The 26964-nt window shown below is 42.8% G+C and overlaps 1 protein-coding gene across 1 annotated transcript in view; it reads right to left on the bottom strand.

Moving 5' to 3' along the window:
- NUDCD3 (NudC domain containing 3) overlaps positions 1 to 26964 on the bottom strand; it is a 106065-nt gene that overhangs the window by 17632 nt on the left and 61469 nt on the right. Inside the window, exons 3-4 of the mRNA XM_008057237.1 lie at positions 12621 to 12753; positions 2741 to 2884 (exon numbers count right to left, since the gene is read on the bottom strand). Coding sequence (XP_008055428.1) covers positions 2741 to 2884; positions 12621 to 12753 — 277 coding nt within the window. The remainder of the gene's footprint in view (positions 1 to 2740; positions 2885 to 12620; positions 12754 to 26964) is intronic.

Here is a 26964-nt window from a genome sequence, read left to right as displayed (position 1 = left end):
AAAAAAAAAAAAAAAAAGAAAACAAAACAAACAACAACAGATGCTGGCAAGGATGCAGAGAAAAGGGAATGCTTCTACACTGTTGGTGGGAATGCAAACTAGTTCAACCTCTATAGAAGGTTGAACTTCCATAAATAGTAATGTTTCTATGATATGCTCCACGTTACTGCACTGGAGGCTACCTGGTCAGGAGTGGGGTGAAGGCAGGCAGAGGCCCACATGGGAGCACTTAGGGAAGAGGGTTAGATTCCTGAAAGAACTAGAAATTGACCTTCCATACGATCCAGCAATCTCCCTTCTGGGAATACACCCGGAGGAACTGAAGTCACTCTACAAAAAAGATACCTGCACATGCATGTTAAAGCACTATTTACAAACGCAAAAACACAGAACCAACTGTGCTGCCCACTGAGACAGGACTGGATAAAAAAATGTGGTACATATATACAATGGAATATTACGCAGCCATAAAGAAGAACAAAATTATGAACTTTGCAGCAACTTGGATGGATTTAGAGTCTATAATACTCAGTGATTTATCATAAAAACAAAGCACCAAGTGAGTACCATATGTTCTCAGTCATAAGCGAACCCGGAACATTTACCATAATACTGTAAGAAAGGGATTGGCAGTAGCTGAAAACTGCCTGGGGGAAGGGGGAATAACATTAATAAGGATACCTGTACCTGATTGCAAACCAGGCAAAGTGGAGACCAAAGGTAGGCCCAAACATTACCTGTACAATGACCACTTGTATACCTAATCCTGCATTGTACCCCACATCTTTAAAATAAAATAAATTTTAAAAAGAAAAGAAATAGTGTAAAGTAAAAGGAATTGTTAGTCCGCTGATTATAATCACAACAGATTCCAATTACAGTGGGTATGGGCTCACAGACCAGTAGCTCTTTAAGCAGAAGAAACACGCCCAAGGGTACTGCAACCCACTCCACACTCTGCACCGAGTTCAGCCAACAGAAGGTGGGAAAGTCAAGGCCAGTGTTTGAAGGCAGGGCTGTCAGTGACCTCTTAGTCCACAAAGACCGCAGCCACAGGATTACGGGACTGCCAGTGCACTCTGGGTAGCTGGAGTGGCCAGTGCTGCACCTGCAGAAGGCAAGCCAGTTGGCCCCAGTGCTACCAGTGTATCGCTCTCGAGCCTACACAACTATTGTAGTTCAAGTGAGGGAGAGGCCATGAGGGCATCTGCAAATGTTAAGTATGATAAAAGGAAAGGAGTTGGTGGTACTCACAGGAGCCCAAAGCTTGGGAAAAGGTTTCATACTGCAAAAATAATACATAGGTTTTATAAGTAAGGAATGAGAGGACAAGGAACGGAGGTGCCAGGTGATGGAGCAATGGTCAAAACATTTGCAGGCAGAAGAGTACTTCTCTGGTCTTTAGTTGTTGAATGCCACCCAGCAGGGGAAGTAAAACACAGAGAGATTTAGAACAAGAACTGTTGCCACCTGCTGCTGGCCGTCTGCAGAGGTGGGCCCAGGTACAGCCAGCCACAGCCCCACAAACCACACACGGGGCCCTTAGGAGACCTGGTTTACAAGGAGAGCTAGCATTCAGGACTGAGGCAGCACCAAGGAGCATGCTGTCTGTGCCAAGGTCAGCCCCACCTCCATGTAGCCCAGAGTGAGCTCCACCTTCCAGGCCTGATATCAAGAGCGGGATTAAAGTTGCTCCAGGTTCCTGCAACACCGACAGAACATCCTCCATTCAGTCACTGGCCAAGGTCTCGCTCCAAACACAAAGGCAGCCATGACAGAGCCACCGTGGCCCTGAGAGGCAGTCAGCACTGGGCACAGTGACCCAGAGAGAAGCCCATTGCCACTGAGCTTTTTCTTACAGAAATCGAAACAGGTATTGTCTCTTTCTGCATTACATACTTTGAACATATAAAAAATACATCTTGCAGCCGGGCTCGGTGGCTCAGCCTGTAAACCCGCGCCTTTGGGAGGCTGAGGTGAGTGGATTGCCTGAGCCCGCGGGGTCAAGACCCGCCTGGGCAGGCGAGACCTCATCTCTACAATAAATCAAAAAATCAGCCGGGCGTGGTAGCGCATGCCTGTAATTCTGGCTACTTGGAAGGCTGAGGCGGAAGGATGGCTGGAGCCTGGCAGGTCGAGGCTGCGGTGGCCGGGAGCGGCCACTGCACTCCAGTCTGGGCAACAGAGTGAGACTCCAACTCAAAAAAAAAAAAAAAAAATACATCCTGCATAAAATTCTGAAAGTTTTTGTCTAGACTTAATGATTTTCTTTTTATCTTTATCCCTTTTACCATTCCCTGGGTAAACACCACAGTAGGAAGAAAGAGGAAACAAGTTAATCCAAGATATGTTGCATCTCAATTTATCTGTAAGAAGCTTCCACTTGGGTGAGGGGAACCAGTTGGTCAAATGAGTCTGTCTGAATTTATTAACTCTTCACCCTCTGGACTGGCATGTCTCAAAATTCAACCTGCCTTTTAATTTTCAATTTACCTGTTCTTGGCTCAAATGTAAAGAGAGAAGAACTCTTAGGAATGACCGGGACCTCAATGGGCCAAGGCTTGAGGACCCATGGAAGCATACTCTGAGCAGTATATCAAATGCTCAGAAAAATCTGTCTGCCCCAATTGTTGAAATTAATGACCTTACTGAACACGTTTAGAGACTTACTGATCCACAGGGGCAGTGCAGCAGGTTTGAAGTCTACCTGGGTGCTCTGCACATAGGTGCCTACACTTACCAAAACGCACTTTCCCGGCTCCAGGCTCCAGAGAGAACTCTCAGTGTTGATCTTGTGAGTGAGCTTCCCTTCCATGAGGACGTGCTCCCCATTTTCCTCCAGCATAGCCACACGGATGGAGCCACTGCTGAGGGCCACTGAGACCTGGGGACACAGCAAAAGAAAATAAACTCACCTGTGAGTGTGACTACTGGTGTGCCGTGTGATGGGAGGGACGACGGTTTCCAAAGTACCTGGCTGTGCACCACAACAGTGTTATTGGACTCACCGGGCATCTCAGAGAAGAAAACCATACCAGCCTAACTTACACTCAGAGCAACCTGCAAACTATCAGTAACTTCACGTAAATGTACCAGAAAATCTTTCTCAACATAATTGGTAATGTAAGGTACTATGGTGGAAGCTGCTGGTTTTTTATTCAAATCCCTTCTCTCTCCTCCAGTTAGGGGAGACCAATTCTCACAGCAGAGGATGAGCAGAGGAGACAAGTGGTGGGTGCTTTCCCTTTGCCTCCCCTTGTGGCTATCTGGAAGCTGCAGGAGTACAGCACTGGATCACAACAACCAAGAGAGGTGAGTGGCTGCACACGTGGAACTACTTACCCCAGGACTATTGTACAAAAGACAAGCACTGACTCTTCCTTCCATGAGCCACCGTATTGCCTTTTGACTATAGCTTTATCTTTATCCAAAAGAATGAGACCAGTCCTTTTGGTTTTATATTTTGTCTTGGCTCTTTATGAAACCAAGACTCTATAAGCCTCAGCTGTCCCTCCTTCCTCTGAGCCTGTAGCAGGCAGAGACTGGCCATATGCTCTCCTCAGAGCCCTGGGAATGCTGCTCCCTGCCTCCCACTCATCTTTCTCTACAACTGGACTGGGAACTGCTGGAAGAAAGGTTCCCTTTACTTCATACCGTGTATTCCAGACAACAGTCTCCAAAGCAGAACACATGTACCCCAGGGGGTCATAAGGTCAGTAATTAGAAGAGGAAAGAAAACATAACTCCTGTGTCCATTTTGTTTCATCTACTGTTTAAATCTGAAAATCTGTGTATGTTATAATATAAAAGCTTTTTTAGTATTTGTATTATGTATACAACAAATCGATACTGGGAGCAAGTACTTAAAACTGTTCTAATAGGTGTACAGAATCAAAACAATTTGGACGCTACTTTCTTTTTTTAATTTTGATTTGGAGTCTCATTCTGTCGCCCAGGCTGGAGTGCAGTGGCACGCTCATGGCCACCGCAGCCTTGACCTGCTGGGCTCAGGTGATCCCTCCACCTCAGCTTTCCAAGTAGCAGGAACTACAGGCATGCACCACCATGCCCAGCTAAGTTTTTGTAGAGATGAGGTCTCACCAACTTCCCAAGCTGGTCTTAAACCCCTAGGTTCAGGTAATCCTCTCACCTCAGCGTCCCAAAGTGTTGGGATTACAAGTTTCAGATGCTACTTTCATGTCACTCAGTAGGTGGCTCATTAAATGCTTATAAAATGGGCTGGGCATGGTGGCTCATACCTGTAATTCCAGCACTTTGGGAGGTCAAGACAGGAGGATTGCTTGAGCCCAAGAGTTTGTGACCAGCCTAGGCAACATAGCAAGACCTTGTTTCTACACAAAAAAATATATATGTGTGTGTGCGTTTGTGTATATATGTATATATATTAAAAATAAAAAATAAAATGATTGAAGAAAAAACCCCCTCAAAGTTAAGATTTTTCAAATTATTGTCTAATATTGGCCAATTAAATGATACTGTAATCTAACTGTAGCTTAAACATTAATAAAAAAGGAAACGAGAAACTATGTGCAGAAATCACCACCATCAGACAGTATCTAAATGAAAGATGATTCCTGGGCTGTGCCTGAGAGAAGGTGGCAGAGGGCTGCCCAGCAGGTAGATACAGTGAGGATATTCTGAGATCATGGGATGCATTGCCAGATTCAGATGCAGACTCCAAGCAGGTAACCTCCCATGAGATTGCAGTTCCATGTACGCTGGCCTTCATACAAGAACTTATTGTGAAAAAAATCTGTTTACTTAGCTGGTCTTACTGAACGGCAGGCATAGCCGATCTTCACTCCCCTCCTTCTAACAGCAAGAGTAACCTGAGCAAGCAAGCAAGCCCCACTCACTCCTGCAAGGATCCAGACACACACTGGCCCAAATCATGTTGAACCATGAACTTGCTTGCAATGGAAACCTGACACAGAGGGTTAAGGCTCTTCAGTCCTAGCCTCCTAAGAACAAACTCACTTAAATATAATTCTCCCAGTCAGCTCTATATAACATGATAATTTCCAAATTTGGGCAAGCTTCTTACACTGCCTACCCAGGGGAATGAACCAAATCGTCAAGGGAGAAAACCAGACGAGATGCTTCCAGGGGTGCCAGCTGAAGATGTCACAATGGGAACAAGCAGTTATCTCTCTGACCTCCTGTGACCTGCAGACATGACAGACACAATGAGAAAAAATCCAGACAGTGAAAGGGGGTTTGTGGGAGGCCAGGAGAAGATGAGATGTCAACAAATCTGTGGAAGATGAAAGGAGGAGCCGAGCATGGTGGCTCACACCTGTAATCCCAGCACTTTGGGAAGCAGCAGCAAGAGGATCGCCTGAACCCAGGGGTTCGAGACCAGCCTGGGAAACTTAGTGAGACCTTGTTTCTACAATTAAAAAAAAAATTAGCTGGGCATGATGGCACACGCCTGTGGTTCCAGTTACTTGGAAGGCCGAGGCAGAAGGAACACCAGAGTCCAGCAAGTCGAGGTTGCAGTGGCCCTGAGCGTGCTACAGCCTGGGCAACAGAATAAGACTCCTACTCAAAAAAAAAAAAAAAAAAAAAAAGGCCTCATCTCTATAATACATTTTTTTTAAAAAATTAGCTGGACATGGTGGCACGCCTGCAGTTCCAGCTACTGAGGCAGAAGGATCGCCTGAGTCCAGCAGGTCGAGTCTGTGGTAGCTGTGAGCATGCTACTGCACTCAGCCTGAATAACAGAGTGAGAATCTGACTCAATAAAATAAAAATAAAAAGGAAGGAGAGGAGAGGAGTGGGTGATAGAGACTACAAGGCAGGAGACATCTGGGAGCCAAAGCTACATGGCCTTCAGTTGCAAGTCAGCAGGTACAGAGGGCAGGAATGGGGACAGGGTAACACATGGACGTAGTTGTGGCCCTGCTTCAAAGACACTGACCAGTCTGAGGAGCCTGACATAGATACCTGTGCCCCAAATAAAGGCCTACTCACGCAAGCACTGGGATGGCCAAGGTCTTATGTCTTGTAAAGCAAAGCTGATCAATTGATCTGCTCAGCACTCAGCAGTGGTCGAAGAAGCAAACCTCAGACACACTGCAGATAAACCCATTAACACTGTCTACACTCAAGAGGATGGAAAAATATATACCTATTTTTATTTTTAAAAAACAAGAAACTACTAGGGAACTGCAGATTGCATCCTCTGAGGGGAAAAAAAGCCACATGAAAAGACTTAGGTTTAAAAAAAAAAGATTACAGAACTAATTAGGAAAAAGGATACTCTAAAATATTTCCAGTTTATATCTTCACAGAGATATGAGAAGATACTGCATCTATAGAACCAGAATAAAATATGAAAATAAAACAATTAGGCCAAAATGAAAGAACACAAGAATTAAAAATAAAGTAGCTAAAATTTAAATGTCAATAAAAAGGCTGGAATATAAAAATCAAAGAAATCAAGGTAGAGACAGAGATGAGTTCAGGCAATCAATCTGGCATTCCAGAAACTATGACAGTAATAACAAAATTTTCCAGAACCAAAGAAAAATACACCATCAAATTGAAAAGTCCCACTGAGAGATGAGCAGAATGAACAAAAAATGACCTCTTCAAACTCATGAAATTTCATAACACTGAGTGTGTGTGTGTGTGTGTGTGTGTGTGTTTAAAGGTTCTAAAATTTCCAGAGGAGGAAAAAAGATTTACTCACAAAGACCCTGCATGGAAGAAACTTCTAGACTCAGTAACACTGGATGTAACGCAATCTTCTAAGGGCAGAATCATTTTTAAGCTAAAATTCTACACACACCCAGATTGTGCAATAAATAAAAGGTTAAAATAAACACATTTTAAGACATTCAAAAACTCTGCATTTATCACATATCAATTTGAGAAAAACAAAATAAGGATGAGAACTGAAACCCAGGAATATCCAACTCAGATCTAAATAACGGTGCATTCACTCCTGAAGTTCAGGAAGGAAATTCCAGGATAGTACCTATACAGCAGAACTAGAAATAACCAGTCCAGATCGGAGTTCAGGAAGAAAGGGGGTTCTACACAATACATAGTACTAATGAGTCTAGGTAATTTTGAGGTTATGATGAAAGTATACTATTTTTGATAAGATTAAAAAAAAACAGCAAGAACCCTCATGAAAAACAAAAACTATGTAAGAAATTCCTGATCCAAAGGAATGTCAGTAAAAATGGCTTCAAAAAAAGGTCTGCTCCATAAAAACAACACAAAAATTAGCAAAAATTGCCAATATCAACTTCTTTATACATTTTGGAGACTAAACCAAAAATGTGTAGGAACCTAGGGAGCATTAATTCAAGAAAAACGACATCTCAATAAAACCAATGAGCTCGGTGACATTTTAACTTTCTTAGACCCCTCCCCATTCTCCAGTTCCTTGGCAACCTACATTCCTGGTGCAGCCTAGCAGTCACCAGGGAGAGGAAAGCAGAGCTAGAGTCTTTTAAAGCTTCTTTCACAAAGAACTGTCATTATTTGACCTATCTGATAACATCCTGGAAGGCCACACTTGGAAGACAGGCCTCAGAAAAACCTTCCCTCCAGGGAGAGTTTGTTCAAAGTAATTATAGGCAAGTGTTTTAACTTTGCAGCTGCTTGAGGTAGTGGATAACAAATTAAAGGAAGAGCTGGGAAGCAAAACATCTGTGGGGGCTTTAAAAAGCACTGATATATTCCTGGAAATCTAGATAGCAGTATGAATGTGTAGGACTCAGTGCACATTCAGGAAAACTGAGAAGGCTTTCAGCTCTCTTTTCTGGTTTAACTTAATTCTACATGACCAGGAAGTGAGGGCTAAGGCAGCATTTTAGAACTGCTCGGCTATATACTGAAGATATGCCCAAAATGTACATGGCACCCCTGGGCAAAGATTGAGATATTCACTGTTCCCAGGGTTTTATGAAAATCTCTGCCTTGTAATTAGATAGCCACTAAGTTTACCAAGTAGAGATTTCACTGGCCATACACAGCAAAAAAAACAAGCTTTACAAAATTAGTTTAGGAAAGTAATTAAACAAAAAAACAAGTACATCAAGTACCAACAACAAACAAGCATGCAAAGAAGCATCTGATTTCCAGAGCTGCCATACTGTGTTACTTACATCTCGTTTTCAACAACAACAAAAAACTTACAAGACTTGCAAAGAAACAAGAAAGTATGGTCCATACACAGGGGAAAGAAAGCAATCAATAAACTCTGTCCCTGAGGAAGTCCACATGGACTTAGTAGAAAACAGTCTATAAATCGGTTATTTTAAATATACTCAAAGAATTAAAGAAAACCATGTAAAAAGAAATAAAGTGTAAAAATGAAGTCTCATAAATAAAAAAATATCAATAAAGAGATGGAAATTATTTTTAAAAAACAAATTTGGGAGTTCAAAAGTAACTTACAAAAATTTAAAATTCACTAGAGGGGTTCAAAAGCAGATTTCAGCATTTAGGAGAAAAATAAGCAAACTTGAAGATAGAGGTTACCCAGTCTAAGGAACAGGGAAAAAAAAAAAAAGAAAAAGAAAAATGAACAGAGCTCAGAAACCTGAAGGACACCATCAAGCACAACATACACATAATGGGATCCACAGAAGAGGAAAATGAGATAGGGCCAAAGAATATTTGAAAGAATAATGGCTAGAAACTTTTCAAGTTTGACATTAAAAAAAAAAAAATCAAACTACACATCCAAAAAACTCAACAAATTCCAAGTCGAATAAATTAAAAGAAGGCTGGATGCGGTGCTTCATACCTGTAATCCCAGTACTTTGGGAGGCTAAGGCAAGAGGATTGCTTGAGCCCAGGAGTTTGAGACCAGCCTAGGCAACATAGCGAGACCTCATCTCTACAAAAAAAGCAAAAATCAGCTGAGCATGGCAGCATGTGCCTGTAGTCCCAGCTCCTCAGGAGACCAAGGAGGGAGGATTGCCTGAGCAAGGAGAGTTGAAGCTGCAGTGAGCTGGGATTATACCACTGCACTCCAGACTAGGTGACAGAGTGAGACTCTACTCAGGAAAAAAAAAAAAGAATAAACTAAAAGAGAGCTATACCCAGACACATCATAATCAAACTGTCAAAAAAGTCAACATTGCATGTAAAATTCTATTTTTCTTCTGAAGAACACAAAGCCTTATGCACACACCCTCATTTGCGTCCCACTACCCTTGAGTGGCATGTGTAACCACATCATATCAATTTCTCTAGAAAGAGATATATGAGAGCATCCAGGAGAGGCAAAGTTCTGATAATGCCAGCATCAAGCTACAGCTGAAGAACAGAGGACCCAACTCTCCTATGACACTCTATCTCACAGCCCCAACACAAACACAGCGCTGCCTAGACAAAGTCCTTCAATCTCCAATCTAGAACAAATTCTGATTTTATCAGCTGAGTTGCTACCATCGGATGTGACAATGTCTGATGGGTGCCACAGACAAAAACCAAAAATAAACACTGCCGATAGGCAGCCGTGACAGGTACTCTTAGGGAACAATTGGAAAGGAGCCAGTCCAAAAGGAAGTGCAACTCTGAGAAAAACCCTTAGACCAGCAAAATCGAAGAAATACAAAATAAACGTATTTCAAAGTTTTAAGTGAGACATGACTAAAACTCTTAGATCACTAAGAAACAGAGAGACTAAGAATTTGTAAAAGAAGTTTGCAGTGTTATAAGAATGACATGGGGAAAAAAATACTCCTGAAGAAGAAAAAAACTTTTCCAACCATGTAGGCAATCTTGTTTGTCTTGGTGACACTCTCACATGTGCAGCTCCTAGGAAAAAGCACAGCCTATGTGGTCAGAAAAAATCTAATGCAGAATGAGCCAAACCCAGGATTATCCCTTGTGAAAAGTACAGTTATATCACCCTAGATGTCTTGACAACTGCATTGAAGAGAGATGTAAACCTGAACTTGAGAAAAGACATAGAGCAGGACTCTCACAATATTGTGTCCACTACATAGCAGAATCACAGCATCAACACCCCAGTTAGTCAGTGAGCACATCTGAGACACCATTCCAGCAGGTTGTCCCAGACAGTTGTGGGTAGTATGCTGAAAGCTGTTTTGTAACCTGGGTCTCTTGAGTCAAAGGAAAAAATAACTAGTTTTAGGCTGGTTCTAACAGTCCTTTCATAGAAAGCCCTAGAGGTTCAAAGAGCAGTTTAGAAGTCAGGTAAAGGACCAGGAAGCTATAATTTAAGTCAAGTAAATGAAGTATGGTAATCAACACTTTTCATAACTTATTCAACTATATAGCAGCAAAGCATAACAAAAACTGATATGAAAATTAATACCTGGCCCACTAAAACCCCAAGAAGATACTTGGCAAACTACCTGGGAAAGGCAGCTAGCACTTGCTTCTGACCTATTAAAAGCAGACAGGAAGTAGTTATTTGAAGCTAGAATTGCGTGGATTATCCCTAATGATCTGGTGTGACTTGGAGCCTAAAATTATATGAAACTATGATTCTAGGGGCCACAAGATAAGAGGTCTATTGGGATGCAGGGTGCGAGGTCTATTGGGATGCAGGGTGGCCTGGCTTTGTCAGGAAAAACTGAGTGGACAACTATTTCCTGACAAAGCCAGGCCACTTGCAACTCATTGATACTATGTCACCATGTGAGATGCAGGGTGCCAGTCAGCCTGCTCCCAAAGTACAGAGCAGGTTGTTTCCTGAAAATGCATATGCAACTCGACTTTTAAGTTGCCCCAGCCAGTCTCTCCTTCTAAGAAGCCAGAAACACTTGAACATATAGAGTAAGGAGTGCAGCCCAGATGAAAAAGTATGAGCTTTAGAAGCAGACACACCTGAATCAAACCATGGCTTTGCCACTTCATTCATTCAAAAACTTATCCAGAGTGCTCACTGTTCTAGGAGTAACAACAAGGGAGACAATACTGTAGATTTTCTGTGTCAACTTAGATAATTTGGTAACTTCTCTCAGCGTCAATTTCTCATCTATGAAATAGGATGATATTACTTACTTCGCAGCTTGCAGGTTCTCGTGAAGATTAAAATAAGGATACAGTATCTGACATATGTCAAATTTTTTTATATTGTGGATTCCAATTATGTCATGCTCCACTTTGCATTGTTGCATGAGTTTTGTTTTTTTGTTTGTTTTTGTAAAGTGAAGCCTACCTATTTACAATAAACTATGATGATGTTATTCTTTATTTTTTGAGTTGGAGTCTCACTCTATCGCCCAGACTGGAGTGCAGTGGCCGCTCCCGGCCACCTCAGCCTCGATCTGCTGGGCTCTGGCGATCCTTCCGCCTCAGCCTTCCAAGTAGCCGGAACTACAGGCGTGCACTACCACACCCAGCTGATTTTTTGATTTATTGTAGAGATGAGGTCTCGCTGCACAGGCGGGTCTCGAACCCCGCGGGCTCAGTCAATCCGCTCACCTCAGCCTCCCAAAGGTGCGGGATTACAGGCTAAGCCACCGAGCCTGGCTATGATGTTATTCTTATCAGGTTCCCTGAGTAAACATCTCTCTCACACTAAAAGATTAAACTTCGTGCTTCTACTCACTTATGCTTACTAGATAAGAGGTTTCAGAAACCTCGAGTTTCTGAAAGAAGTTACCAAATTATCCAAGTTTCTGACAATCAAATTGTTACACGGTTCCCTGTTCCATGGAAGTGCCCCATAGTGCACAGGCCTGGACATCTACTTCATCACTGTGACCTAAGGTTCTTTGCTTTGCATTTCAGGACTCGCTGGGTCTCACCCATGACCCGACATGCCTTAAAGTAGATGAGAGAAGTGTGTGTAGCTGAAGAAAAAGAAGTTTTGTGTTAGTTGCTGAGGGAAGGAAAGGCCCATAGGCTGGCACCTATGCCCTGAGGATGTTGAAAGAGCTCTCCATGAAGACCCTTTAAGAAGTAGTACATCTGGCCTCAGTGGGTGGCATGAACTACAGGCTCAGCCCTCATGCCCCTAAGCAGTGATGGAGCTGTAGGGAGCACCACCAATTTATCACTACACATGGGGCTGTGCTACCTAGTGTGTCACTCTGTCTAATGTGAGTTTACTGGACCCTGGGCTGGCTAAGCCAGGAAACACATATGATAGACACTATGTGAATCACTTTAGCTATCATTGTAAGTTTAGTTGACTAGATTTTTCTTAGGGAGGCTGAAGGCAGGTTTCGTTTTTAGGAATATTATAGAATTCACCAAAGTAATGTTTGAGTATTTCCTTGAAAACTGAGAGGCTAGCCATCTACAATGGGGCTCCAAGAGTGTCTATGACTTTGTTTATAAAAAAGGTAAGGACATCAGATGCGTGGGCTTCTTCTTAGGAAGCCACATGCACATCTTGGCGTTGTGTACTGCTCAGAGTGAAAACAGCGCTGACTCTCTCCAGGAGAAGCCTTCTGCAGACCGGCTGGGAGAACCTCATGGACAGAAAGAGGGGAGTGAGGATGGTGCATATAGTCTACTCCTGGAGCAAGACAAGGAATAAGCCTCACATCCTGAAGTCAATTCTGATATTCCTCAAGGATGCTGGGTCATTCCCAAACCAGCTCAGACAGCTTGAGTGAAGCCAGCCCATGACCACCCCACAAAGCCATTACCTGCTTCCCCTTCAACACATGCTTGGGCACTGGAACTCTGACCTCCAGGTCGGTATAGTCCTGTGACCAGGTGTAGTTCTCACGGACAGCACCATTGTAACTGTCGGGGTTTTTCTGGAACTGCTCCTGGATCCTGAGAAAGAATAAGAAAGGTAAGATGACAGCCAAGCAGGCATGAGCAGAGGACCCCCTGTGCAGCCCAGCACATGCTACTCCTATGTCCTAAAGGAGTAACCAGCCCGAATTTCATCCAACCCAAGTTTCATCTCAAGCTCACCTGCTTTTGTATCTGCAAACTCCCTCTCTTTCTGGACAATTTCCTTCCAACACTTCTGCACAGTCTGAGGAAATCACAGGACAAGGGAAAAACTACAGAGAAGAAACCCAATTGCAGCATCCTCAAGATTAGGAAAAATATCTGTGACCATAGTCAAAGCATAGCCTGGTTCTGCAGGCCTCCATAATGCTCAGATTCAGGACTGTTAATTAATCGGAGGGCCCTTTTAATAAAATCCTTGGGCTCATAGTGCTTGGTTTCTTATAAACTGCTTGGAAAGGACTATCTTATTTTTTTTTTAAAAGGAAAAATAATTTCATCCTATGGCCGCTAAAAACTTCAATCCTAATCCTATCTATAGCCTATTTTCTCCTGGTAAATAAATCAAAGCCAAAGGAACTGCATTAAAATTGTATGCATCATTAAGAAGTAAGCAATACATTTAATGAGACAGTCTAAATAACCCAATTAACCAAATCCTATTGTATGTGTCTGTTATAAACACAGCACAGATACATATAGACCTAGCCAAGAAACTAGTGTTAAAAATAAAATATAATATTTTCCATAAAATTAACAATATTAATGATATAGACACTATATAAAGATAAGTTTAGAATCACAAGTCCATGATTACAGTGCACTGAAGATCTAAATTACAGATAAATGCCTAGACATGGAGGCAGCAGCCATGAACACAGAACATTCCAACAGTAGGCACAGCTCAGCCAACTTCTCCAGGGCCTGTTTGGAGACTAGTAGATGAAAGCTGGTAGGGAGAGAGTCCCAAGTGATTCAGTTACAATGAGGTCATTAGGGTGGCCCCCAATCCTGTATGATCAGTATCTTTAAAGGGAGGACTCTGGACACAGAGAAAAAGATGCACAGGGAAGACAATGTGAAAAAAGCCATGTGAACAGATTGGAGTGATGTGTCTACAAGCTAAGTAACGCCAAGGATTGTGGGCCATCTCCTGAAGCTGGAAGAGTCAAGGAAGGATCCTCCCTCCCCTAGGGCTTTCAGAGGGAGCATGGCCTGGCTGATAACTTGATCTTGGACTTCCTACCTAAAAACTGTGAGAGACTCAATGTTGTTTAGGCTGCCTATTTTGTGGTTTGTTGCAGCAGCCTGAACAAACACAATGGCAAAGGAAACTGATTTCAATCAGAGATGATATTCAAAATTCTGCACTGAATATTGGCAGGACCAGGCGCTAACCAATGAGAAATGATGTTGACCTGAAACTACCCTTATAGGTAGGCCGCTGTGGGGGACAGAAATGACACATAAGAAGCAAAAGCCACAGAGGGTACCCAGCTCAATGACACAAGAAAGCAAGGTAGGGGTAAGCAAACTAAAGAATGCTCAATACCTTGAAAATAGGTAGTAAAATAAAAATTAATGTAGATGTAACCAATAAAAGTATTTTCAAAGACTAGTGATGTGAAGAAAGGTTTCAACATATTATAAAGCTGAAGAAAGGACATTACTTTTAAGTATATTATGGCTTCAATTTCTAACAAGAAATATACATACACACACATATGCACATATATATGAAAAAGACTAAAAGGAAGCACATTTAACCTTTGTGGTTATCTCTCGAGTAGAATAACAAGGATTTTGACTCTTTTTTGTACCTAGGTACTACCCAAATTCCCTGTAATATGTAGACATTTTTGTAACTAAGGGAAAAATGGTTCTCTTTAAAAGGTGTTGACAGGAGACAGTGACATGTCTTGCAGCCCCTGTATCCAGGAGCCCTCCCAGAGCCATGGAAGTAGCACTAGTCTGACCCCTGGTACAGGGTATGGAGGAGCTTAGCACAGCAAGGACTCTCCCAGTCTCCAAGTTTCCACAGGATCCTTCCATGTGAGCACCAACAGGAGCTTTAAAGCTCACATCTAATGTGGACACACTTGAACGTACTGAGATTATCTCCAAAAGAACAATAGGGTGGCAGCAGCTAACTCTAACTGGAAAATGGGATGAAAGAGACTTCCTTCTCACTGACAGCTTTCTGCATACATTATCATTTGAAAATAACCAAAATTATTTAAACACACAGATATCCACACCCATAAAATAAAGATCAACATGGCCCTAGTGCACTTGACAGAGAGATCAGGTTTAGAATAAACATGAAGACTCCTCAAAGGTGAGGGAGAAAGAAACAGTTCTCTCTCTAGAGAGAAGAATGAGTATAATGGGGAGAAGGAGGGACTTGAGAACACTGCTTCCAACAACACAGCAGTCACTTGGCCCATACCGCTGGTGACACCCACACAGGTTCTGCCTCCTCCAGGATGAAGGGCTGTCAGTCTCAGCTTGGAGTGGGGTTGGGGGGACATCTGTCCTTGTGCCGTGTCCTCAGCAACCCCAGTCTTAGCTTCCCTCGCATGGAACCTGCAGCTTCCTTCCAAAGGAGGCAGGAGAATCACTCTTAAAACAGCCCTTGCAAGTTGTTGGGTGCTTTTTTTAACACTCTGAATCCACATTCTCTTTAAATAAAGTTGATTATTTCCAGCCAACAGTATGTAAAAATAAGCGTCCTGTCAAGTGCAGGTGTCTCTGGCCCCCACTGTACCACCGTCGGTCACCCCTGCAGCTGCGGGCTTGGGCACACGGTGGGAGGCGGGGGAGCAAGCATCAATGCTTCAGCACCAAGGGTGGGAGTAGGAAAGTGAGTCAGCAGCCAGGTTGCAGATTATGGAGTAGGTCTCCCTGCAGCTCCCACTCCTGATGAGCCGGGATAACAAGGTTCTAAATGTGTTAAAGGAAAAACACAGAACGGGCTCCTGCCGAGTGGTCTAGACAGCAGGACCGTCTGCCTTCTTGGGAATGGGCCGGGTGTGGTCTCCAGACCCTTCTTGGCAGATTGCAAGCCTGGGCACTGTTAACTGTGGTGAGCAGGATAAAGTGTCACCTGCATATGGGGGCGCTGGCAGCACGGTTGCCTGGAGTCAACAAGAGTCACCGTCATGTAGGCAAGCACCGTCATGTAGGTTCACGCCTAGGCAGGAACCTGACCTACCCACCTACTCAGTTTGCCTCTTTGAGTGCTGCCACTAGGAACAAGAGAGTCTCTCTCCTTTAGTTTGTTTTTAATAGCCAAAGAATCAGAGACAATCCTGAGTTTAGAAAAACAAGTGGCAAGTACGAGAAATGGAGAGTAAAAGGTGGTCAATTGCTGAACCTATGGATTTCTGTCTAGGAAGCTAGAGTCTTTAACCGGGAATAGATGTGTAACTTAATGAGGCAACAAGTGTTGCCCTCAAGCTTTTCTCTGGAAACAGAATGCATACAACAGACATTCACCACCTGACTGAAGGGGAGGAGGGGTACCCAAGTCATAGCCAGTGATTCCAAAGAAGATGTTTGCTCGGAAAGGTCACGTTCCCTGGAGCTCAGTGTTTGAGGCCTGGCTTGCCAAATCCCTCTCCCTCACTCCAAATACAGCTGTTATTTCATGTCTCTTGCAATCAATCCTGTCCACCCTTTAAATGTTCACACTCACTCTTCACAAAGTATCACAAAGGTACCGCTTATGTGAAGATGACAGTGACCCTGTTGCCTTCATCACCCTCCATCTCTCCAGGTATAAGAGCTGTCATTACACCTAACCCTCACCTGTCAACTCAGCTGCCCCCAAACCCTCAGGAGAGGTACCAAAACGCATGTGTACAACGTGCATGCATGTGCTATGGTCTGAATGTTTGTGCCAGCCCTTCCCAAATCCATATGTTAAAATTCTAAGCTCTAAGGTGATGGGAATAGAAAGTGGAGCTCTGGGAGGTCATCAGGTCATGAGAAAGGAGTCCTCATGAGTGGAATTAGTGCCCTTATAAAAGGAGGCCCAAAAGAGCTCCCTCAGCCCTTCCACCACATGAGGACACAGCGAGAAAACAGATGTTCATGTGTCAGGAAGCTGGCCCTCACCAGACACGGAATCTGCTGGTGTCCTGATCTTAGACTTTCAGCCTCCAGAACTGCGAGGAACAAATTTCTGTTGTTTATAAGCCACCCACTCTATGGTATTTTGTTACAGCAGTCCAAATGAACTAAGACAGCGTGTGTATATGCTATACATATGTACATCTGTATGGTGCATGTGTATACTCCACTGTGTGGAACATGTGTCCACGCAGTGAATATGTGTGTATGAAGTATATGTGTGTATGCATGTGCATATGCGTTATGTGTAACAAGGTGTGGGTGGTGGGTGCAAGTGAGGGGCATGTGTGCGCCATGTGTGGTCCATGTATGTGTGTTGTGTGTGCATGCAGCATACATGTGTGTGGTATGTGCATGTGTGTAATATATGTGGCGTGTGTGTCATGAGTATGAGGCAGCTAGCAGATGGTGGCTCACTCTGTCCCTTCACACTCTTACCTCTCTTACCAATTTCCTTCTCATCTTACTGACCCAGTACTTCTCATGTCTAGATAGGAGCCACAACTTTCTATGGCTCTCCATAGCCTAAGAGACAAAGCCCAGGCCCTCAGAAAGGTGCTCAAGGCAGCCCACAGTTTAGTTGTCACAGTTTCTTCCTCCCCTTTTTCTCCTGCTCCCAGAAATTAATCCTCCTCCTCCTCTGTCAACTTTTTCCTGCCTGTGCTAATGTATTAGTTTGAACTCAAGATTTACCAAAATCCTTTCCACCTGGTAGAAATGCAGTGAATTTTCTTGTGGGCTCTTTATTTTTGAAGGTTTATAAGATAAGCATTATTATAAAAATGCTCCCCCAACCCCCTGAAGCCCATTGCCTACTCTGTGGCTGCATCTTCCTAAAAGCATCCACTCCTAGGACCTCATCCACTCGTGCTGCTCTCAGCACTCTGACATGACTCAATGCCAGAACCCAGGCCCTGGGCCCCCAGGTGCCAGGCCTGCCTCAACTCATGACCCAGACACAATCCAGGACTCAACCCTCACCTCTGCAGCCATTAATTGTCACTTACAAAGGGATGGGGTTGGGTCAGTAGCTGCTCCTGGGTTTCCACACAGACAAGCAGCTCAAGCTAACCAGCCTTCCTGAGACCCTTGCCAGGCTGTCTCTCTGAAGGGCAGTGCCTCCCTATATGTGCCCCAGCACTGAGGTGCCCCTATCTGACAGGTTCCTTTGATTGCTGCACAAATAAGTTCACACTTCTTCACTAATGTGGGAGTGATCCCTCATCGGGCCAAAGCTGTGAACACCTTAGCCAGACACACCAGGCCTCAGTGACACCGCAGCAGCTACCTCTAGTCATAGGCTCTGGTCTCAGTATGTCCTATAATTCAATGCCTCCAAGTCAGTCCCCAGTAGCCAAGCAGTGGCCCTGAATGCTCCGTGTGTCTGCAGTATTCAAATCTGAGATTAAGCCAGGCTTGCTACTTTCCAGCAACGTAATGGTGAGTAATTCACTCAGTCTCACTGTGCCTTTATCCCCTGACCTATAAAATGGGAACACTAACAGCATCTGTCCTGAAGGGTAGCCATAAGAAATAAAAGAGACCAATTACGTAAAATGGGTAAGACACGGTCTTGTGACACTCAGTAGTGCTATTCTTACTCAGTGCTTTCCCTATTAAAAAATAATTGGCTAGGAGCAGAAGACCCATTCAGTAACTTTTATGAATATGGGCTGATTCTTTAACCCACTAAGGCACTTAGAAAGATTAGTTAAGCATTCTGCCTAATAATTCTACACTTTTACCTGTAAGCTTCTTTTTCTAAAAATCTATAATTTTATCTATACCTGATATTACCAGTTTAGCATCTACCAACACTGGTCTTCCAGTGACAGTAATCTGTCTGCTTCAAAGACGATGGTAACCCACCAACAGGAGATCAGAGTTCCTGGAGAAGCAGCCAGTCCCCAGTCAGGAGCCAGAATGCACAGGATGAGCCAGAGCTCTTTCTTCTCTGCGAGCAAGGAATGGTCAAAGACCAGGAGGGTCATGCTGAAGAGATATATGAGCAAATTTCAAAAGGCTCCCTGTTGGCCAAAAATGGGACAATCTGAGCATCAAAAAGAATGAAGTACACAATGAAGAGAAGTACATAATGCATATTTAAAAATCCATGAGTTCATAAAATCGTTCTGTAGAAACCATAATTTCAGAAAATCCAAGGCCTAAATAAGAAGTCCAGACAATAAACAAAAGTAAAATAGAATGAGAACATCACTATGTCACAATCTGAAATGAAAATGATGAGTCCGGCAACTTCCCTCCACAGCTAATGAGCACCACGTGAAGGGCTGAGGGGGAACCTGCTACAGAAGGATCCCCAGCACCCCAAACGTCTGCCCTACAGATGTCATGCACTTCCACAGAAAGCTCACCTATCAAGAACTCCAGCCCTTGACCCAGGTCTCAAATCCATTCCAACCTACAGGTCTACAGGAAAGACTAAGAATAGAGAAGTATGGCCATCAAACCAGAAGCACACTCTCAGCCAAATCCGGAATCTGAAAAATTATACCAGACAGGTTCCAAGTTTCTTTTGACAAATAAATGGCATGGGACAAAAAGAGAAAAAGGGAATTATTTGAAATTAAGAGATTTATAAGACCTATAGATCAAATCCAATGTTTGGACCTTGACTAGGATGCTAGTTTGAGAAAACTAATGATAAAAAGACATTTTTGAGATAACCAGGAAAAAGTGAACACACACTGGATAGTAGATGATTTTAAGTAATTATAAATTTGTAAGATAATGACAATTACATTAAATGTATGTTCCTTATTTTTTACTAAAGTATTTATGGTTGAAATTACATGATGTCTGGGATTTGTTCTATCAAAAACAAAACCAAAAAAGTCTGAGGGTAAGGAGGAAGATAAAACAAGAACCATGACACATTGCTAAAGTGATGAAGCAGGGTAAAAGTTTCATGGGTGTTCATTACGCCATTCCCTCCCTTTTTGTGTATTTTTGAAAACATGAAAAATTTGTCTTGGCTATATGGGTCAAAGGGTATGTACATGTCCAACTTTAAGAGATGATAACAAACTGTTTTCCAAAGGGATCACCCCAATTTACTCTCACCAGCAATGTGAGTGATGCTACAGAACCACAGGATCCATGCTTTGCACTGTCAGACTTTGTAAAACTTTGTCAATTACACAGACATAAAAATGGTTATCTCAGTATAGTCTGAATTCACATTTCCCTGCTTATTAATGATGCTGAACAGCTCTTCATATACTTATTGGCCATATATGTCTCACCTTCTGTGAAATTCTGTACATGCGTTCTGCTATTTTTATTTTGCTTGTAAACTCCTTGATTTTATCTTTGTTGGTTTTATACTTTACAAATACCTTCTCCTAGTTTATAACTGTCTTCATATTGATCAACACAAGTTCCTCATTTTAACATAATAATAAATGCACCAATCTTTTCTTTCACATCAATGTTTTTATATTCTCACAACTCCTTCCTTCCTCAAAGTCTAAAAGAAAGTCACGTCAATTTTCTGCAAAGAATACACTCTCATAGCTTTTATATTCTCTATAGCAAGAGTTATTACACCTTTTCATTCAAACTTTGTTTCTTTCTTTCTTTTTTCTACGTAAGTCAGGGTCTCGCTCTGTCACCTAGGCTGCAGTGCAGCGGCATGATCACAGCTCAATGCAGACCCGACTTCATGGGTTCAAGCAATCCTGCTGCCTCAGTCTCCAAAGTAGTTGGGACTACAGGTGCTGCCACCACACCCACTAATCTTGTTTATTTTTTGTAGAGATGGATTCTCAATATATTGCCCAGAATGGTCTCAAACTCCTGGGCTCAAGTAATCCTCCCACCTTGGCCTCCTAAAGTGCTGGGATTACAGGCACAAGCCACTGTACCTGGCCCAACACGTGTTCCTCTGTGAATTACCATTTCTTCTCTTGATCAGTTGTACCAGAAGTTTGTCTATTTTGATCGTTTTGCTTTTTTTTTTCTTTCAAAAAACAAACTTTTGCCTTTATTGAGCTTCCATGCTGCATTTAAAGTCCAGTTGAGGGAACACAAAGGAGTCCCCTGGGACTTCCCTGTCATTAACCTGACTCTAGCTAGTACACACCCCAGGTGTGTCCTCTGGGCAGGGCTGGAGCAGCTTGGTTCCTCCCTGTCCTAACATCACACCTACACCACCAGGAGTGTCCAGTCTATAAAAAAAAAAAAAGTCTCATTATACAAACTTCTAACTTTAGTAAATTAAAATAGTTTTACAGTAAATATTGACGCGTTAGGAAGGTTCACTTTAATAAATAACTCTTACAGGTATATTTTGAAAATTGTTTTGCATTTTAAAGTCAACTTTGTAGCTATAATTTAAAAATACTGGATGATTCTACATTTACTAAAAATAAATGAGGCAAAGTACTTGAAGCCACTCATGATAGGCCCATAAGATGGGGGGGGGAGCAAAAAATTGGAATTTATTTATAAAAAATTGTGTATTTGTTCTTACATGTTTAAACTTTGGTCACCTTTAAAGTACTCCCTGATGCAATACACCTATAGAGATGCTTTTTCCACTGCTCAAAACAGTTTTTGAACTTGTCGATTTTGATGCCTTTTAGTGCTTCTGCCATTTTTTGTTTCACCTCTTCCACATAGGCAAAATGTTTCCCTTTGAGGACTTTTTTTCATCTGGAGAAACACAAAAAAGTAGCTTGGGGTGAGATCAGTTGAATAGGGAGGGTAGGGCACAGGGATCATGCCATTTTTGGTCAGAAAACTGCTGAACACTCAGCGCAGTATGGGCAGGTGTGCTCATAAATCACCCATCCGTGAAATGGGCAAAAATGTTGAAGGAATTCCCCCCCAAAATTCACTGAAGTTGAACACAGCCTCTCACAACAATGCTAACTGGTACACTGATGCCTAGAACACTGACTTACCTAGCAGGGGAAGCCTGTACTACAAGGGGCCCACACTCCAAAACGTAAGTCCAGGTTTTTTTGCATCCCCCTAAATGCAAATTTAGGGAATACTTAGACAATCTACACTGAATGGTGAACCAACATGAATCAATACTTACTATAAAACTTTTTAAATTTACTAAAGATGGAAGTTTATATAATGAAACTTTTTTTTTTTTGAGTTGGAGTCTCACTCTGTCGCCCAGGCTGGAGTGCAGTGATATACTCACGGCCACCCCAGCGTCGACCTGCTGGGCTCCAGGGATCCTTCCGCCTCAGCCTTCCAAGTAGCCGGAACTACAGGCGTGTGCTACCATGCCTGGTTAAATTTTTTTTTTTTTTTTAAATTGTAGAGACAAGGTCTCACCAAGTTGCCTGAGCTAGTCTCAAATCTGCAGGCTCAGGCAATCCACTCGCCTTGGCCTCCCAAAGAGATGAGATTACAGGCTGAGCCACCGAGCCCGACTGAAACTTTTTCTTAAATTGTTCTTAATTATTTTAACAAAGGAATGTATATAAGTGTGAAACATTTGAAAACAAAAATCAGATAATGTACTCCATAAATGTGTTGATATAAAAATTCTGAACTATACAAATATCTTAGTCTTTAACTTAATTTTCTTTTCGAAATCAGAAAAATTAAGACCAACTTTACTATTTTAATTCCCAAAAGACGTCCCAAATGAGAAATAAGTAGGCCAAAGACAACTACTATCACTCAAGCCTATAGTACCTATAGCATAAAAAAGGATATGTCCCAGCAACACAACTATTTCTCAGAAATGTCTTTCTTAGAAGGAGAAAAAACACAGAAAGCACAGGTGCCTGCAGCACCACCACATCAGACAGGGGAAGCATATGAAATAGGAACCGAGGCACCCTCAGATGAACAATGGGGAGAAGCCACACCCAGCTCGTCCTACACCAGCACCAGCCTGTTCTCAAAGTTTCCTGCCCAAGCATTGTCTGGACTGTTTATTACAGCAACTTTGCAGAGATCTGTCGACTCTTTAGTGGGTGTAAACTCAATCACAGCTTACACCCTAGACTGTGAATCCCTTCCCTCAAAATCATAGCCTTGTAAGTTCCAACAATCTTGGACTGTACTCACCCAGTCCTCATCAAGATTCCCATCTCCCACCTACACCCAGTCTTAATGCATAACCCCTTCTCCTATCCAGTATGTCCCCCAGGTTGCTATGCGTTGGCAGGGCCCTCAGAAGAAGGGGACTTTAGACTTTCTTATACTGCTAGAGGATCTATACCCCAGAACAGTGTTTGTCAAAGGGTAGGTATAAAGTCTACTTAGTTTAGCAGAACAGAACAAAATGGAACGAAAATGTGCAAGAAACACTGCACAGAAAAAGAGCAAGTTCTGTTTTGTGATATGCCACTATGCAGTTACGTGTGTACTCCCACCTGGGAGTCCTGTTACATGCATATCTCATCATAACTACAGGTAGCAGCCAGTTTGAAAGCCACAGACGTTTAAAACCTATTACATACATAGGAAAGGAGGTAAGAACAGCAGTTCTTGCTGCATCGTGTTGAGGAGGAGGCCAGTGAGGAAATGAACAAACTAACGAAGGGGCCCACCAGAGCAATTACAAGCAATGCACGAGGATGAGCAGCTCAAAAACACAGAGAACAGGAGGAGGAGCAACAGGTTAGCACTAAGCAGTGAGGGGTACGGTTTGGAGGGGTCAGCATCATTGGAAGAAGATAAGAAAGAAACTGGGGGATCACAGCCATAGCAACCAGAGAAGTGAGGACACAGATCCTGTGGGTCAACAATTTGTCGGTGATACATCTACTCTGTGATAGACAGAACTCGCCTATTATAAGAGACTGCTAAATGCAGGTGACAGCTTGCATTTATTTACTATATATCCAAACAGAGAGATATAAAAACAAAGAGGTATGTGTGCACAGTGGGGTAGTTAACACATATCCATGTCCTGGTTTGGTCCACAGGCAGGGCCTAGAAGCAGGAGCTTCTAGTGCCCAGATCTTAGTTTCTAAATGGTGTTCAATAAAGGGAATTGGTCTTCTTGGAGAACGGCTGATTCTAGGACTTGAACAGAGAAAATTCAAGATGACCAAGAGAATCTTGGAGTGCCAGAAAGTTAGGAAGTGCTGGGAAAAAAAGAGATGCAGGCATATCAAAGGACGCAGAAGCCAATCTGCGAAAGCCCACAACAGCCAGAGCTACGACAGTGTAGACAGCAAAATAAGTAGTAACACAGTTCCAAAGAATAAAAGAACTACTTATGAGTCCATATTGACATAAACAAATAAATAATAAATGAATGAATGAATGAGGGAAGGGGACAAGTCTTCCTCACAGAAGAATTCTAATGAAAAATGTAGATGGAATGAGGGAAATATGAAATTGTCTTTAAAACATCATAATAATAAATGATGCAGGCAAGAGCCACCAATGATGCTAACATGAGTAGGACTTTAAGGGGAAACAGGATATTTGCACAACCTCTAAATATCTTCCCCAAGATATTTATCAATTACTTGTGGTAGTTTTAACATATGCTAAGAATTAATAAATTCTTTGGAACTGCTCCAGCCTCCTAGAAGGTGGGATTAATTTCCCAACCCTTAAGTGGGGGTAGGACTTAATGGTGCTAATGACCAGAATACAGAAAGCAGACAACAGTCACATGACGATGGAGGAACCTGGTCGACAGGCCTCCACGAAGTGATCCAGACTAACATCATAGTAATAATTCATGTTGGCTTGAATATACCCGAAGGTGATATGAGAAAGACATGTCACATCTATGGTCTTCCTCTCCAATTCCACAGCCCCAGAATGATGAGAAAACACCAGAGAGGCCAGGCATGGTAACTCACACCTGTAATCCCAGCACTTTGGGAGGCCAAGGTGTGAGGATCACTTGAGCCCAGGAGTTCAAGACCAGCCTAGGCAACACAGAGAAACCCTCTGTCTACAAAAAGACAAAACAATGAGCCAGGTGTGGTGGCATGCACTTATAGTCTGGTAGAAGGGTCTTATGAGCCCAGGAGGTAAGCTATAGTACCACTGCACTTCAGCCTGGGTGACAAAGTGAGACTCTAACTAAAAACAAAAACAAAAAACAAACAAAAAACCAGACAAACCCAAATTAGGATCATTTTACAACATACCTGACCTCTTCAAAAGTGTGAGGGTCACAAAAAAGAAACTGACACAGAGTGAAGGTGAAAGTGATGAGAGACATAAAGCCTAAATGTAAGGTGGACCCAATTCTGGAACCGGAAAGGAACACTAACTAGTGGGAAAAAATCCCCAAAAAAACCCTGTGGTTAAGTTAATAATATTGTACTGACATTAATTAACTAGCTTTGACAAATGCACCATGCTAATATTCAGGGAAGGGAAAGGAGGTTTAAGTCTGCAGCCATGACAACACAGGCCATGGGGTTCAAGGTGGCCCAGCATCCTGGGCCTCGGTTCATACTGGCTGTATTACCTGAGCAAATTCCTCAATCTCATTAAAGTCTCAATTTCCTCACTTGTAAAATGGAAACAACAATGATCCCAACTCTTAGGCTGTTGTAAGACTTACAAGATCTTACCAGTCTTCATGCATCATGAGGCTATTAATATCAGAGTTAACAGTTGGTTTCTTGTCCTTGAATCACAGCACCAAACAAAAAGGTTAAGCATAATTTCCAACTCAAGATTACTGTATTTACTTCTTTTTCCCTCCTTTTCCTCCCATCTCACATATTTCCCCATCCCTCCAATTTTGAAAAGCAAATAAAAGGGCTTTTTCCCGCTACATAATTTCCCTGCTGGCTGCCACTGTTCATAGCACTTGATATAGCAAATTCTGGCAATGTTTTCCCATTTGCCTTAACTAGAAGGTTGTTATTTACTGCTCCTGCTGTTTTGGGGGTAAAAATGTTAGCGATCTACTAAGAGGCTTTTCACAAATAACGAGGTGTGTTTCATAACAGTCAGTACATGGAGGGCACTGCTCTGTTGGTTTCTTAACTTTACTCATAGTATGACAACAACAAATTTTTAAGAGATTCTTAGTCTAAATTACTTCAAAATGAATAGTGAGATAGTCTTTTGTTTTCTTGGAGATAAATCTTGGGAGGAATTTCAGTACCAAGATCCACCCAATCTACTAAGGGAAAATAAAGTCCACACTGTCCAATTTTGCTTCCTGAAATAATAGCACCAATTTACCCTGTCTGGAGTACAGAAAGCATCTGTATCCAAGGACTCACCATGCCCCACCTGCCCTTACAGATTCGCCTGCCCTGACCAGGCACTGGCCTCTCTGTGCTACCCTGGCAGTTAGCACTGTCCCAGGCTTGGATCCCAGGCCTTGGGGCAGGGCCTGAAAACCAGTCTGCACATCAGAGCGGCCTTGTGAGCTACTTGATGAGTAGTGGCCCAGCACCTGTCTGGTACCCTACTATTAAAGGAGCCAGGAACAGGCAGGAACAAAGTCGGACATACCAGCTTAGAGTTCATAAAAAGTGACTAAGTGGCCCTCAGAACCACTATCAGCAGAGAAGACGCCTAGAAGGAGCTGGACATTCACATGAGGTCTGATGAATGGTACTTCAAGGCCTGCTGCAAAGACTGTGGAGACAAGTCGCCCAGAGAGACCTACATGAAGCCCTTGGTCCACAGCTGTGGTACTAGCTTAGTGGCTAGCTTTGCCTCCAACTCACTATTCCCTTGGGCTCAATGCCTCCATTTTCATTCCTATAAAATGGGGAGTACGTAAGTACCGACCTCAGAGGTATCACTGGGGTTAATGACCGAACACACATACTGCACTCAGAACAGAGTGTGGCTCAGGGTGTTAGTTGCAGTCATCACTGTCACCATCATCAACATTCTTACCGATCCAGATTACCAATACTAATAATACTGTTATCATCAAGGAGGAGAAGTTGCCACACTAAGTGAGATAAGATCAGGGCTTTTTAAACCAGAGTTCAGAGTGTAATCAAAAAGTGATTGCAAGTCAATGCAAGGCTGAAACAGGGAGCAATGTTATTTGGTTGTTTAAAAGATCACCACGGGCTGGGCTTGGTGGCTCAGCCTGTAATCCCAGCACTTGGGAGGCCGAGGCGAGTGGATTGCCTGAGCCTGTGGGTTCAAGACCAGCCTGGGCAACTT

This window comes from Carlito syrichta, unplaced genomic scaffold (genome assembly GCF_000164805.1).
Source record: "Carlito syrichta isolate Samal-C Ts95f unplaced genomic scaffold, Tarsius_syrichta-2.0.1 Scaffold302911, whole genome shotgun sequence".
Classification (NCBI taxonomy): domain Eukaryota; kingdom Metazoa; phylum Chordata; class Mammalia; order Primates; family Tarsiidae; genus Carlito; species Carlito syrichta.
Note: the sequence above shows the minus strand (reverse complement) of the source record. Positions and strands in the feature narration are given on the sequence as shown.